The sequence below is a fragment of the Rutilus rutilus genome (assembly GCF_951802725.1).
Source record: "Rutilus rutilus genome assembly, chromosome: 4".
Taxonomy (NCBI): domain Eukaryota; kingdom Metazoa; phylum Chordata; class Actinopteri; order Cypriniformes; family Leuciscidae; genus Rutilus; species Rutilus rutilus.
This window is the reverse complement of record NC_140212.1, coordinates 16,279,562-16,296,299: the sequence shown is the minus strand read 5'-3', so window position 1 is coordinate 16,296,299 and position 16,738 is coordinate 16,279,562. Positions and strand designations below refer to the sequence as shown.

The window sequence follows — 16,738 nt, the reverse complement described above, 5'->3', positions numbered from 1 at the left end:
GTCCAACCGAAGAAACATAGTTACTACACTTTTACTATAGGCTAGTAAAAGCATGGTTCATTTTCATTGGGGTATTTTTAAGGATGGCAGTATAAGATTAAGTATAAAATACGTTAAACAATAGTTATACTATAAACTTTAAATATTTTAACTCAGAAAATAAGTAGCTTTCGTTACACACATTGCACATGAACGTCAGAACCAGCCGCCTCAGAACCAGTTTGATCTACGACGACGCCCTGCTTCACTCCTCAATTTGGTAAACACATTGTAAATGTATTGTGGAAAAAAAGATGGGAATAGTAAATGAAATAATATTGGATATATAAGAATGAATGAAATGTAAAATGTTTTGTTAACAGTCGCTGTGTGCGTAACAAGGCAACTACGTTCTCGTTTACGTTGCATGACGTCATCGAAGTATGTCCCAGAACATGCATACTCTTTTGCTACACACTCAAAAGTATGTACTTTTTCCTCACAAAAAAAAGTACATACTTTTAGGTCGTAGTATAAGTAGGCGAATTGGGACTCAGCCAAACACTCGCTTTATACGCGCAAATGGATTCAAACTGTTCAAGCATCGAACTAGACGCGAATTTGACGCTCTATTCGCGTTTGGTGTGAACGCAACAAAATGAACAGGCTGCGATGTCAAGATTGCAATGCTGGAGTGTGTGTGTGTCGGAGAGGGAGAGAGAGGGAGGCACGGGCGCGATCGAACAGTGGAAACATAAAAACATACTCTTTTTTTGTTCATACAGGACATCATTAAAACTGCAAAAAGTGTTTAGCCTACTTATATTTGTGTAAAACACAACATTGTGCTTTTGTCAAACTGTAAACTCTTGTCAAACTGTAACCTACAACTGTCACCCAACCAAAATCTCACACACACACACACACACACACACACACACACACACACACACACACACACACACACACACACACACACACACACGCTGTTTAAAAGCAAAAATGATCTCATCTTTTGGACATTCATCATATTGCATTGGTTTTCATTTCTTGTCCTAAAACAGAGCACTAATCTGTTTATTTTGAAGTTACACATTCTACATCGATTAAAAAAGAAAATCAAATGTGTTTTTAATGGTAGGCTAGTATTATTTTATACAGAAATAAATTATTTATAATTCAGATGAGAATAAAGTTAAAGTTAATCAAAATTTTAAGGAAACAAATATATTGATTTGAAATATAGCAAATTAATTTTAAATTCATTCAGGTACAATTACCAAACATATCTCAAGGTCTTTTGAATAAAGGGTGGCAGTCTTTCATTATCAACTGTTGTTGTGGACTATATACTGGAGAAGTATTTGTTCTCCATTTGAGTGAGATGTTTTTATGTGGCTAATTGAGCAAAGTGCTTCCATATATTTTATTATTAGTAGTATTAGTTCAAGAATAAAATAAAAATATCGGATTGATATCGGTAGCGGCAAATAGCCAAAGCTGCGGCATCGGTATCCTATCGGAAGTGAAAAAGTGGTATCGGGACATCCCTAATGATAATGGGTGTTTCCTTTCCAAGCTCTGTAAGTAGTAGACTAATGATTACAGAATTACAGACGAGTTGTTTTCGAGTCTTTGAGAAATGTGGTGATGTGTAATGTATATTATGAGAAAATGAAAGTGTATTTTGACCTTTGATTCATATAAACCTGTTGTCGGAGACCTCCAAAACAAAATTAGAAATAGCATAAAAGGGGTACTTTAACTGAAGCTGCGGAAGAAAAGGCTGTGTTCACTGGAAGTTGCAAGTCATTCAAAAGGCCAATTCCCACGGCACCGACAGACGCCGACAATCACCAGATTTACAGTAAGTCACATCTCAGACATTCCACAACCCGGCAAAAGAGAGCCGCCGCCGACCAACAACAACGGACGCCAACAGATGTAAAGACTGATCCAATAAAACCTGACAAAATGTCTGTTGCCGTTGTGAAATGACTTAAATAGAACCAAATCAGGTCCCGCTCCTGCTACACACCTGCTGACAGAACTGCCAATCACAAAAGGAACAATTAGAATCAGGAGTATCATCTAGTCACGCAAGCAACATGAGACGCTAGAGAGACAAACAGCAGTGAATTTACAAAAGCCACAAACTAACTCGTCAGAGCAACACCGGCTACTGAACAAACCTGACATCTCACCCTTCTGAGGACTCTTAAGATGCTTCATGTTTGACAGTACAGTTCTGAATTCACACTCCACCCTGGTTGCTCAAATCCTAGTTATGCCATACAGACCAAAAAAATATCTTCAGAATTAAGACCTACAGAACAAAATCTCATGGGAAACTGGGAGCTGGACGAGAACACCATCGAGACAGGTGGGATTCTGGTTCTGCGGTCAAAGCCAGCCCTATGCCACAGATTTGCTCTCAATATTTAGTAGGCCCATTATATAAATGTAAGCAACAACATACACTGTACATTTGGTTATAATGTAACCTGCAGAAAGAGTCACTTCAAAATGGTTTAATATAAATTTTAATAATCAGTAATATTTTCGATCAATTTCGCATCACTGGCACATTTTACCCCACAGCTACATTTAATAAATGTTCATGGTTTTATACACTACATGCGCAATATGTATGATTCTGTATGTATTTTTAGACGTGGATAAAATTGCTGTAAAAATGTTGCTTGTGAATAATAAAGTCACTTTTCTGATATGCATCTCACAATCGCAGACAGCTGCATATGATGGACTCTTACATAAATGTGGTGGCAAGTTTATATTTTCTAATTACACTACTTTTATGAAGGCATTTTCTCCACGCATGCAGCTATAAATTGTTATAAGCTGAAGTTCCTACTGCCACTGATTTGGAAAGGGGTGACCAACAGTCATGGGTCATGGTCAGCATCCTATAGAGCAGCAGTCACAATTCCCTATCCGCTTTGTTGTGAAACACATCATCTTTGCCATAAATACTGTTTCCAGGTCCATGCCTCTAGAAAGCTGCCTCAACAGCCGTTTATGAATACTATTCAGGTCTAGCAAACTTTTCATTTAAGCTTTAAAGGGATAGTTCACCCAAAAATGAAAAATCTGTCAGTAAATTCTCACCCTCATGTTGTTCCAACCCCGTAAGACCTTCGTTCATCTTCAGAACACAAATTAAGATATTTTTGTTGAAATCTGAGAGCTGGCTCACTCCTCCATAGGCTTCTATGTAATTGCATCTGCCGGCCCAGAAAAGTTAGTTTCGTTGTTAAAGACATTGTTAAAATAGTCCAAGTGACTACAGTGGTATCAAGTGACGAGAATACTTTTTGTGCGCAAAACCCCCCAAAAATAACGACTTATTTCAACTATTCATTTTCTTTTGTGTGGGCCTCTGATTGGGTTCACGAGAGCGCCACGACGCATGTGCGAGAACATGTTTTTGCACACAAAAAGTATTCTTGTCACTTGATCAACTTAAAGTTAAGCCACTATGGTCACTTGGACTATTTTAACGATGTCTTTATGAACTTTTCTGGGCCGGCAGATGCAATTACCTTGCAGCCTATGAAGGAGTGAGCCAGCTCTCAGATTTCATCAAAAATATCTTAATTTGTTCCGAAGATGAACAAAAGACTTACGGGGTTAGAACAACATGAGGGCGAGTAATTACTGACAGATTTTTCATTTTTGGGTGAACTAACCCTTTAACAACTCTAGGTTTACACTGCAGTATCAAATATTTGAATGGTTCAGAAAAGATGTCAACTAAGTGAAGATTTTTCAGTAGTACTGTATACCACCTTAAATGTATATTAGCACTGTTTGTTGTTTGCTTTCGAGAACTGAAGGACTGGGAACTGTGATGCGTAACAACACACTTAACAACCAGATTGCTATCGTCTGTAGTCATATTTACACACATCATGTCCATGACCATCATTTCCCCAGCCACACACACACACGTTTCACAGACTAGATTAGTGAGGACATTTCATATTTCAGGTTAATAATGTTTTCTTTGTCTTAGCCTGACAAGAAACATGCACATCATTATCATTACATTAAAATATAAACATTATTTGGCCAATTTATGAGCATTTTTAACTACACATAACATGTCTTTAGAAGTTGGTTATCATTATATTTTACTATATCAGTGAGGATATTTGGTCCTCACACCACTCATCCTCACAGACTGACTGACTGTTAGTTGATTAGTCAAGTCTCAAACTATCAGTGTGCTCTATATTTCAAACCCTCAGTCCTCTAGAAAAATAACTAAATTACAAACATATCAATCCACACCATCAGTTTAAAAGTGTCCAGAACTTGGCAACTCTGGGTTGAACAAATTAAACTTATTGACAATTTAACCAGATTCCTTAAATATATCATTGCAATCATCAACTGTATCATTGGAGTGTCCAATGTTATTTTGATGAGCATATTTATTTATGAACCATTTATTAGGCTAACTGACTTAACTAAAGTTTACCAAGCCACATCTGACTGTTCACACCTCGCACTACGGCCTCATTTTACATCAAGGCGCACATACAGACTTTATGTTCAAAAACGGGATGGCACAGAAGACATGGGCCTCGAGGAGGGTTTTGAGTATAGACGCGCGCAGATACGTGCAGATACGTGTGACGTATTAACCTGCGCCTGTTCACCTGTATGAAAAGAGACGAAAAGCAACCAGTCGCAGGTTGTGTAAGTTTATGCATTTGGGACTTTATATGTTATTTTGTGTCTTACTTTGAAGCTGATGACACGATGATGACAGACACTCTCGCGGTCGTTCTCAATAATTAGAGCGTGGCGAGCACGTAATGAGTAGAGGAAGACGCATAATACGAGTTGAAGCTGCAATTAGCGAGCAGCGCCCTCTGTTGGCCGAAACAGACGCACGACAGGCTCGACTTTCCGTATTGCAGTGGTCGCGCCATTGCCCACAACAATATTCAAAGGCCCCATGGCTTTTCCTGTTGTTTGTGATTTTATAGATGGGTATGATGGGAAATTAGGCCTACTTTTGAATATATTTTACATAGCCTACAATTTCTACATGATAAAATATTTTAGAGCTTGGCATAACCAACCTCAAAAAATGTATAGGCGCCTATTCATAAAATGTAAAAATACCCATGCACTTGAAGGATCTAAGGATTCTCAATATCTCTCTCTCTCTCTCTCTCTCTCTCTCTGTGTGTGTGTGTGTGTGTGTGTGTGTGTTTTATTTTACTTTGTTGTATTTTCTTTTCTTTGTTTTTATATGGTGTAATTATACCATTTTCCATTGTTTTTCCCTCAGTATAAACACTTGTTGGATTTGTACTGGTTAGACTAAGATTATTCAATAAAAACTGCATGTTTTATCGTCATCACTTCGTCTCCTGCTTCTGCTCTTCTCTGGCTTTCTCAGTCAAATTCTCAGGCTGATAGAAGACTGTTAATAGAGTTTTGGGGTACCAGACAAGACTGTTAACAGGTTTTACTGGTTTTGGGCACCAGACAAAACGGATAGGCTATCTTTTCACAAGATCTGGTGTCCGGGGTCGGATTTGACATTTCTGACATGTGGAGTTATAAGATTTAGTTGTAAGGGGGTCAATTAAAATAAGAAATCTCACGATTTTAGTTGTTTTCTCTTTATTTTAAATCATTTTAAGCCTTAAGGCCCCGGTCCCCTGGGTGAGAATCACATTCACTTTCATATTTATGAAATATTATTTCACGTTGTGGGCTGTTTTGAACATACATGTAAAAACAAAAACAACCGAGTCACAACCAGATGTTCTTGTCATGCCACTTCATTATTGTTTTAAGGACCTGATAATAAATTTGACACACTATGTGTTATTGTAGCAATTGCATAAACCAAATTATGTTTACTCAACACTTCATAAATGTTTTTGTGTTGTATATCAGCTAAGCAACAGATTCAGGAAAGTAACATGAGGTTTTTCACCGGAAGGATTTGTAACCTCAGATCATGACTAAATTCTGCACTCATGCTTGAGCTTGACTGTGAGAAGGCGCACAGACACCGGTCTCATCTCGTATTCATTGCTCTTAAGCAGACCTTGAAGATCTACTCACAGATGAAGCGGCCGGCAGCTGAGTAATGTGTACGTAATGGTGCGAGATGGTCAAAGTCATGTATACCGAAATGCATTTGATCGTGTGGCGCTGATAGCCCCGAGACCCCCGCTCTTATCTTGTTCTTCAAGGAGCCCATATTTCATTATCAGCGCTTCCGTGCGCTCACTCCCAAGCCCCAATCCGCTCAGAGGATATCTCTGTGGGCTTCGCACTCAGTAAGCCTGAAATGGAAGATGATATTGAACTAAAGACAGAAATGTTGTTTTACCTTTTGATATTTTACACTTGACCCTCAATATTCAGACATTTCAATAGTGGTTAGAATCAGTGTTAGAATCTAGAATCCATATATCGCCGACTGGCGTTAGAGAATGCTAACCAGAGAGAATGCTACTATACTAGTCTTACTATTTATGGAGAATATATAATGTATAATGTGCGCAGAAACCAAATCTCCTTTTCCATATCTGACCACTAGGGCTCCAAAAGTTGACCTCACCGAGAAGGTCATGGGGCATTTATCGACAGGATAACCTCCAGCCTCTGCTGTCATATGTAACATAATTTATTATTTCTCAGCTGCAGACAATAGCCTACAGCGGCATTTCTTTAAAAAAAAAAAAAATCAACAACAAAAAACACCTACAATGACAAAACACAGTTTTGGCAAGTGATTTTCAATGATATTCACGATTGCTGGATAAGGATTTTAAAAAATAATGAATTTGATAGAAATCACACTTTCTACTAGCTCGTCTCATTGAGTCGTGGTCTGGGAACCACATGTTCATTTTCTCGTATTTGAGGCGTGGTTTACGAATGCCCAGAGCCGTTTATTGGGAGCTACGAATGTCTACCAAATGCGCCTGCACGTAGCTCATAGCCAATCGTTTCAATTATACCAGATGACGTATGTAGAGCGACAGAAATTCGACGAGGAAGAAGACGAAATAAACTTGCGTTCTAAACTACTTAGAACACTATCTAAGGCTGCATCGAAAGGTAACTTCGAAAGGATCCATAGATATAAACAAACTACTTCGGTGTGTCGCATAGATGTCGTCATCGTCTTGCTGCTCCCTCCCCGTTCTGTGATTGGTCCCCTCGCTGAGGCAAAAATCTTGTCCATGGAATCCAGGCTGCCTAACGGCGTGAATAAAATCACGCTGCGCGCAAGGCAGCATGGGGCAACCCAGGCTAACGTTCTACAGCAATTTCTAGTAGATTTAGTCAATATTTCAGAGCTGAACATTCAATATAATTGGAAAATGGTCAATATAATTTCCATGACTGGGAACCCTGATCATTCATTATTACACATGCATGGGCTCTTTGTGGAACTAGATTGTTTTGCTTCATTACATTTATTTGTTTGTTCTACAACATTTTATTTTACAAAGAACAACAAAATGATACTATTTTGAGTACATTCATTTCATCAGTTGCAGTTTTACAAAAAAAAAGAGCTCCTGAGAAGGTTCTGTATCAACAGGAAATAAAACAGTTTTATTGAACATTTGTGTATATGAAGTTATATAACAACAGTCAGAAACTCCACAGAGTGAATCACTACACAAAATGAAACAAAATTGTAAAACACCTCATCAAAAATGAAGGTATACACAGCAATATAACTGTCGGCTCGCCGCTGGGGCGAGCAGTATGGCAGGAAAAAACACCCCGAACAGTTCTACAAGATTACAGAGAAAATTTCCACACACAAAAATACTCAAGCAGGCAGTTGATATACACAAAGGCAACTAGGATCTCCCTACAGCATCAGATTCTAATTCTTTACACAGCTTTTTCTTGAAAGGTGGCTTTTCGTTGTAGCAGAGTATCAGAGGGTGGTATGCATGTGCTGTACTGTACGTCGTACGCTAAGCGATAGGGCTTTGTTTGTTTTTCTTTTTCAAGTCGTCGGAGCTGTTCGCGTGCTTTGGTAGGCTTTAGTAAAAGATAGCGTTGCTTTGCAGGACTAGAAATGGCTTATTCAGACTACTTTACAAACCTCTGAGGTGCAACGAGCAATGCTGTCTTCTACTGTACGTCCGGCTCCGCACCTAACGTGCAGACACCTGATAGTGCGATAACACCCTTTTGCCAAGTGTAGTACCGTATTCAATTCGTGACTCTAAAAACGGCATTTTATCCTTGTTTTATAAACAAGCCTCTTGTATTAAGATATCGTAGATAATGAGAGTACATCAGTTAACATAGGAGTAGTCGAGGAATAATTGTAGGCCTACTTATAGTTGCAATTACACGTTCTGGAGATCTTCTCTATAGGTTCGATCTCTCCGACAGGGTAAGAAATCATATTCAGCTATGAATAAAACACATGAATCAATATTTATTGCAACATTGAAATGAAAGTGCCAACTATACTTGGTCCCACGATAAAAAGTAGAAACAAAACACACAGTCCATACTGTACATTCTGAGTTCCATAATAAATATAAAATGGTCTTCAATAGGGCACTAAAGGAACAATAACCAGGTAATAGTCATGAGTGTAACCATAACAGCGATAACAGAATGGTACAGCCAATCATATTAATAGTACAACAGATAACAAGATTGATACAATTCTCTTATATCCAGGTGATCTCAATAATGAGGAAATGATATCAGGACAAATATAAAAATATATACACCTATTCTGAAAGGGAAGGGTTTTATATATAGCCTATATATATATTTATTTATATATATATATAGAGACAGATAGATAGATAGATAGATAGATAGATAATCTCATATTTGGGGGTACATCCTATATATACGTTTACCCAAATGTTTGGATGGTGGTTAAATCTGTGTGCAGGAAAACTCAACAGGAAAAACGGAGGAATCCTTAACAAGTTTACAGATGTTGAGCTCCAAACTACACACGTGTGCTGTGACCTAACCAGACTACGGTCGATGGATGCGTCGCCCCACTGAATTTGTGGGGGTTGTGTTTTTTTGTCTTTTTTTAACCCCTATCAAGTGATACCGCCCCTTTAAAGACTAAGGGAATGAACATACAAGTATTGCACAGTGCTCAACAAAATGCTGTGTGAATTGACCCGCTTGCGCGCTCGGACGGCAACGGTTATTAGAAACTGACGATTTCTCGCCTTCTCGCTGGCGCGCCCTCTTTCGTGCTCTCGTCGTGTGATAGGGGGATGGTAGCACAACGTCACTATAGTACAAGATGGCCGCTACCTACTGAAAACTACAACGCTAAGCACACACCGCAGTCACAGTGATACACAACTCAGTCCCTACTAGAGACTCCTATGGAATGACAAACAGCTTTTTTTCCTCCTTTTATTTTTAAGTAATAGTGCTATCACCTACACAATAACGTTGCAAACACTTAGAAACTCCTCCTGAAGCTAGCATCTAGTGTACGTGAGAGGTTCCTCCAAGATAACTCATGGTTTTAATGGACTAAACGTCTACTCGTCCTCTTGTTAGACCCGTAGTAAAGGACATTAGAATGTAATGTTATCACCTGTACAGACCATTAACTTTTACGGTTATTGTTAAGGATTCGCTAATGCGGCCGGTCCGCTTTTAAATGAACGGACCGTGCAAGCTGACCGGGAGTCCGTTCAGAGACGGTACAGTGCAAAACAGTAGCCACAGGGGAAGGGATTGGCAGTTAAGCATGGCTAACTCTATTGTCACTGTCAGAAGGCAACATAAAGCAAAAACTGCTGTTTAGGGCACCGTTGCGGCCAAAATACATTGTTCCCCGATGAACCGAAGCTACGACCACCACTATCCGAGCGGAGTGTGCGTGGAGGGAGGAGTCAGGTACGCCTCGTACCTCCCCAAAAACAATGGCAGTGTTTAAAAGCTCGCCTCTCCTCCTCGCCGACTGGTCGGGACCGACCGCTTTGAAAGTTGCCGTCCCTCAAAGTTTGATTACCTTTTGATTGAAGGCAAGGGAGTCTCTTGAAACAGACGCCCCGGTGTAAATAAATCCCCCCGTAACCCGGCCTTTAGCAAAGATCGTAAAAAAAATCATGCAGTTACCAAAAATATTCAGACGCTGACTTAATCTAAAAAATAGTTGTCTTAAAGCTAGAGTCAAAACTCTTGGTTTCATTTTTTTGAGGCTGAACCACAAATTCGTCAACGAAACGAGTCCAACGACAAGAAAGCAAGTGATTCACAAAATCAAGCTTCAAGGAAACAATGGCTACAGCTTGAGACTGCCCCATTAATTGTTAATTTCCAGTTTTCGTGAAGGTGCCAAATCAGATCCAGGAATCTAAGAATCCGAAAACAAGAAAGAAGCAAACAGGGGACCCGTTCTACTAAAAGTTAACAGCATCACCGTATTAGAAATCAAAAGAAAAGGCTGATTGGTTTTCGTCAAGTAAGAAGAATTCCTTCCGTTATATAGGTTTAAGCAAAGCGTACAGGTCCTCAGTTTGATAAATTAGTACAAAAAGTTCTTACGCAATCATGTGCTTGTATAATTGCCAGCAGCATATTACATTTATACCATGAAACCATATTAGTTAATGGCCTTGGTGTTCTGTGTGTCTTTAACGTGTACATCTGTATGCTTTTTTTTTTTTTTTTTTGAAGTAAACATGAAGCGCAAACCGTCCTTTACGAAGTGAGTGTACCTCCACTAGCGTCTTGCAGGTTGGAATTCTTTAGCTCGTAAATATTTATATAGAGATATATCGTATATTTTAGTGGAATGCAATAAGGTAAAATTCTTAAATCCCGTTATTTATAATATTGGCTCTTCTATGTCTGCATTTACATCATTTAAAATAGAACATCTTATTAAAAACATCAAGGTATACACAGATTAGGAAACGGGTAACAACATACAAACACATAAACTAGAAATCATTTTCATCTGCATACTGATATATACACCTGTGGTATAATAAATTCCTCCAGTCATGCGCTATCTATACAGATCATATTGCTTAAAAGAAGGGGGCATTTGGTCGGGGACTTTAAGGTCGTGGATGGAGGTGAAACAATAAAGGACAGAGAAAAGTTTATCGACGGAAGGAAGGAAGGAAGGAAGGAAGGAAGGAAGGAAGGAAGGGGGTCGAAACTGACGTAACAACACAACATCTCAAGGGGGTGGTCCGAGAAGGCGGTTTTCTTAGACACGAAATTAGAAGTGAGGGTGCATGGATCCTTATATCACTGAGGTATCTACACGCACTGGGTAAAGAGCACTACACGGGTGGGGTTGTGGGGCAGGGGACGGGGCTTGGGCTGCTCTATTTTTTCTGAGCTGCCAGCTGGGCATCCACTTCCTCCTCCGGCTTGAGCACGTGCCACTGCGCGATGGGTCTCCTCGGGTTGGCCAGCATATCTGACCAGTGACGGAGCTCGGTGCCTGAGCTGTTCAAGCCCACAAACACTTTGCCGATGGCATCGTTCTTGCCAATCTTGTCATAGTCCAGAACAGTTATAACAACTTGAACTTTCTGTAATAGAAATTAGAGACACACAGTTATAGACGTAACGCATGACTTTCACTTCGTTTGAACATGTGCCAGGTTATAGTTCCTCCATCACTTGATGAATTATTACTTCTTTTGATCAAATGAAAATGCACACAAAAATATCTTTGAATAAAATTCATTTCAAAAGAAAGGGTGGCAAGGAGTTTATTTAAATATGCCTGGCAGAGCACTAAACAAGCACATGCAGTATGTATTATTTATTCCTGTGATGTTGGAAACGGTTGTGCTGCTTAATATTTAAATTTGTTCATTTCAGGGATCTTTGATGAATAGACAATTCAAAAGAACAAAATGTATTTGAAATGGGAATCTTTTGTAACATTCTAAAAGTTTTTACTCTCACTTTTGACCAATTTAATGCATCCCTGCAGAATTAATTTGTTTAAAAAAAAAAAAAACATTACTGTTGCTGGGCTTGAATAACATTGTTTAACAATTACTGAAAATACACATAGTGGTGCAATAGTTGATGCCATTGAATTCCACCACAATTATCTCAGTGTGACAGTCTATTCAAGGGCCTGTTACTCTGCAGCAGAGTGAGTCTTTGAAGAGCATGGCGGCAGATACCAAAGAAAGGCCAGCGGGTGCTACCAGAGAGGTCCGGACAACTCGGTAAATTGACTGCGAGCACACAACTGAACGGTGTGAGTTCGGGGTCAATGGCTCGCTCTTAGCTTGCTTACTTGGAGCCTGATCCGCCTGTGCACAAAATGCGAGCAGCCGATATGAATTAGCGTCCTCAGAGCCCTGATTATCCTTCGATCCACCTCTCTGCTTGGATTTTACTGACCGGTGAGAACAGGCCTGGGACCATTGTTCTCGGAGCCAGAGCTAATTTGCCATATAATGAAATATTGAGGGATGTACAATGAGCGAGGAACTGTTAGTTCGGGGTAGCAGCTTTTAGAAACGTCTGCTGCTTGGTGAGAATGGGGAGGGAGGAAGGCCTCTCTGGTTAACAGACCCCCAGACACACTTTGAATTCAAAGCAGCTCAAAGCATAAAATGTATCATCTAAACTGTGAAATGCTGAATCAATTTGAAGCAATTTTACTCTTGTTGCACTAGCAAGCATCGAACCCATTTTATTCTCCAACTAATTAGCAACTACTTTTTTTTTAAAAGCCTCATGCCGAGCCTTATCGCATTTCACAAGTTTCTTTTCGGCTGTGTTTTCGTACAATTAGTTTTCGACAACGATTAAATTTCAGTACAAGCAACAAAGACAAATTTCATTACCTGGATTTGTTCGAATGGCACTTCGAAACTGAAAGACTCATTGTAGTAAGGGTTAAGGGTGTTCTTTTTGATTGTCGTCTTCTTTTTCTTCAGCCGCTTGCCGTTCTGCATCAGGTGGATCTTGACGTAGGGATCTGAAAACACACAAGAACAGGGAAATTCTTTTTTACTCACTTTTTTTTTTGTCCCCCAAGTTCCAACTTATTAAGGATAAAGGTTTCCACAGGAAAACCTGGATATATGAGGGAATTTTAAAAGTGTGATTTCTACACCTGGTCATAAAAAGTGGAAACCATAAAGAACATTCAGTTTTTGGAATAAAATAATTGATTTACTTTCATTTCAATTATTTAAATGTATTGCCACTCTTAGTTTCTGTAAATATTTATTCATTTATTTTTTATTCTAGATGTTCTTTTTTTTTTTCCTTTCATCACTTTCACTGTGAAAGCTACTACCCACCGGAATACTCCGCCAGATGATATTAAGAGGTGTCCATCTATTGGTCTTTTTAAAACCAGACTTAAAACAACAACAAATACTCACTTTTTAAGCACAGATAGTGGTTGTTATGTAACTGCTTTTATATACACTCATATCTTGTCAAAGAGAGAGAGAATTTTTTGTATCATGCATACTTTTTGTTGTTATTTTATTATTGTGAGAAGGTTTGTTAATGGTGACCTGCCAAGGGACTGCGGATGAAAATTAACCATAGGCTAAATCTGGCACAGTGCATTAAATGGAAACCTTTATGCAGCCAATATTGCACATGGTCCCTTTCCAAATAAATAAATAAACATTAAATCACTATATATATACACTCACCTAAAGGATTATTAGGAACACCATACTAATACTGTGTTTGACCCCCTTTCGCCTTCAGAACTGCCTTAATTCTACGTGGCATTGATTCAACAAGGTGCTGAAAGCATTCTTTAGAAATGTTGGCCCATATTGATAGGATAGCATCTTGCAGTTGATGGAGATTTGTGGGATGCACATCCAGGGCACGAAGCTCCCGTTCCACCACATCCCAAAGATGCTCTATTGGGTTGAGATCTGGTGACTGTGGAGGCCATTTTAGTACAGTGAACTCATTGTCATGTTCAAGAAACCAATTTGAAATGATTCGAGCTTTGTGACATGGTGCATTATCCTGCTGGAAGTAGCCATCAGAGGATGGGTACATGGTGGTCATAAAGGGATGGACATGGTCAGAAACAATGCTCAGGTAGGCCGTGGCATTTAAACAATGCCCAATTGGCACTAAGGGGCCTAAAGTGTGCCAAGAAAACATCCCCCACACCATTACACCACCACCACCAGCCTGCACAGTGGTAACAAGGCATGATGGATCCATGTTCTCATTCTGTTTACGCCAAATTCTGACTCTACCATCTGAATGTCTCAACAGAAATCGAGACTCATCAGACCAGGCAACATTTTTCCAGTCTTCAACTGTCCAATTTTGGTGAGCTCGTGCAAATTGTAGCCTCTTTTTCCTATTTGTAGTGGACATGAGTGGTACCCGGTGGGGTCTTCTGCTGTTGTAGCCCATCCGCCTCAAGGTTGTGCATGTTGTGGCTTCACAAATGCTTTGCTGCATACCTCGGTTGTAACGAGTGGTTATTTCAGTCAAAGTTGCTCTTCTATCAGCTTGAATCAGTCGGCCCATTCTCCTCTGACCTCTAGCATCAACAAGGCATTTTCGCCCACAGGACTGCCGCATACTGGATGTTTTTCCCTTTTCACACCATTCTTTGTAAACCCTAGAAATGGTTGTGCGTGAAAATCCCAGTAACTGAGCAGATTGTGAAATACTCAGACCGGCCCGTCTGGCACCAACAACCATGCCACGCTCAAAATTGCTTAAATCACCTTTCTTTCCCATTCTGACATTCAGTTTGGAGTTCAGGAGATTGTCTTGACCAGGACCACACCCCTAAATGCATTGAAGCAACTGCCATGTGATTGGTTGATTAGATAATTGCATTAATGAGAAATTTAACAGGTGTTCCTAATAATCCTTTAGGTGAGTGTATATCTTTTCTGTGTTTCTGTGCACGCTGACACACGACATCTGCAGCCTCTACTGAAGCTCCGCCACAGACCAGATCTCTAGTGGTATGTGTTAGGATAGTCCAAGCTTTTATTTACACATGGCAGCTGTGTGCCCTCCAGTCTCTTCCCTGTGACATTACTGCCATTCAGGCACATCAATCTCTGCCTGTGCCTCTAAACAGTATCATTTCCAGCATCTATATTCTGTCCCCATCATGCATCTCTCTTCATCTGTTTACCTCACCCACTGCTGATTCGTACTCACCTTTCTTAGAATCGCTTTTTGATTGAAACCTCACAAAACAAGTTAGGGATGAAATATCACCAAAATATCTGATTTTACGCCTATACACCTTCCATTTTGAAAAGGGGAGCAAATGTGTGTATTTTATATTATACTGCGTCTGTAAAGAGCGGTGACATCGTATGCCTTCCTGAGCCTTATAATAAAAAAAGGATATAGCAGCAGTTATTAAGGTGAGTAATGGTTGAACTTGACAGATTTAACTATGTTTCAGAATTACCTTTTGTCCAACATGTAATTTCATTTCACCCCTTCTCTCCCTGACACTGACACTCTTATATATCAGGAATTTCACAACATCTCTGGCATTTCCAATCCCATTTTCCAACTAATCCAAATACTCTATCTCTGTGAAAAAAATTAGAGTAGCACATTCCATACAGAGAGAGAGGGAGAGACTTCGAAGGCGTGCTGAACTCCACACTCATACCATATTAGGAGCAGGGCAGCACAAAATCTGGGGCATGCGGTTTTTGGAAGTGTAGATCTTACATCTCATAAGGTGAGGGTGTGTAAGGATGACCATTATGCATACTGTATATAGTATTAGGATACATGTTAATCGAAATACATTTTAAGCAACATGAATCACACGTATTCCAGTACGGTATATTAGAAGATGTTTTAACAGTGAAATACTTTCTCCCCATCTCCTTCACTCTTTATAACTTTGTCATTGTCATTTTCACTTATGTACATCACACACATCACATTTTTCATACAATATATAATACCATTCAAAAGTTTGGGGTCAGTAAGATTTTCTAAAATATATAAATTCTTTTATTTAGCATGGATACATTAAATTGATACAAAAGACTTTTACATCATTACAAAAATTGAGAGTTTCTATTCATAAAAGAATCCTAAAACCTGTCACAGTTTAATAATTTTACATCGATAATAATAAAAAAAATATTTATTGAGCAGCACATTTCTTCATGTGACACTGAAGAGTGAAGACTGGTGAGTGCTAAAAATTCACAGGAATAAATAAAAATTTAAAATATATTAAAATTTAATTGATATATGATAAAGTTATTTCCAATTGTTATAATATTTCACAATATTACTGGTTTTTGGAGTATTTTTTATCCAATAAATACAGCTTTGGTGATCATAAAAGAGTAAGCAACATGGACAAATCATACTAAAAGCTTATTACGGTAGTGTACATGAGTACAAGATTTTAAATGTATGGAATTATGGTAGCACTAAAATGAACCTGTTCATCCATGTACTATCTTGTACTATGGATTAGGATATTTATTATTCAGGTTTGCTGCCATGCCGAGAGTTGAACTAATCACATGCACAGACTTTTTTTTTTTTTATTCTTGCATATTATATAATAATATAATGCAAATACTGTTTTTGTGACTGCAAACTGTGTTAATAATTGATATTTTGTATGGCATTTATGCCTCTAAATGGCACAAAATCTCTTTTAAATGGATTTCTATGGTATTACCCATAAAAAAGTCTTTCAGATACAATGAAAAAGTATGCTTTCATATTTCCCTGATTCATC

At 38.9% G+C, this 16,738-nt stretch overlaps 1 protein-coding gene across 8 annotated transcripts in view; it reads right to left on the bottom strand.

Annotated features, from left to right (window-relative positions):
- Positions 1-7,552: 7,552 nt before the first annotated feature.
- syt1a (synaptotagmin Ia) overlaps positions 7,553-16,738 on the bottom strand; it is a 218,285-nt gene continuing 209,099 nt past the window's right edge. For 6 of the 8 annotated variants that reach the window (XM_084406910.1, XM_084406908.1, XM_084406909.1 and 3 more), the window contains 2 exons: positions 12,840-12,973; positions 7,553-11,558 (listed from right to left, as the gene is read on the bottom strand). In XM_084406910.1, the coding sequence (XP_084263036.1) occupies positions 11,349-11,558; positions 12,840-12,973 (344 nt within the window). In that variant the 3' untranslated portion in view covers positions 7,553-11,348. The remainder of the gene's footprint in view (positions 11,559-12,839; positions 12,974-16,738) is intronic. The other 2 variants (XM_084406912.1, XM_084406913.1) reach the window with 1 other exon arrangement.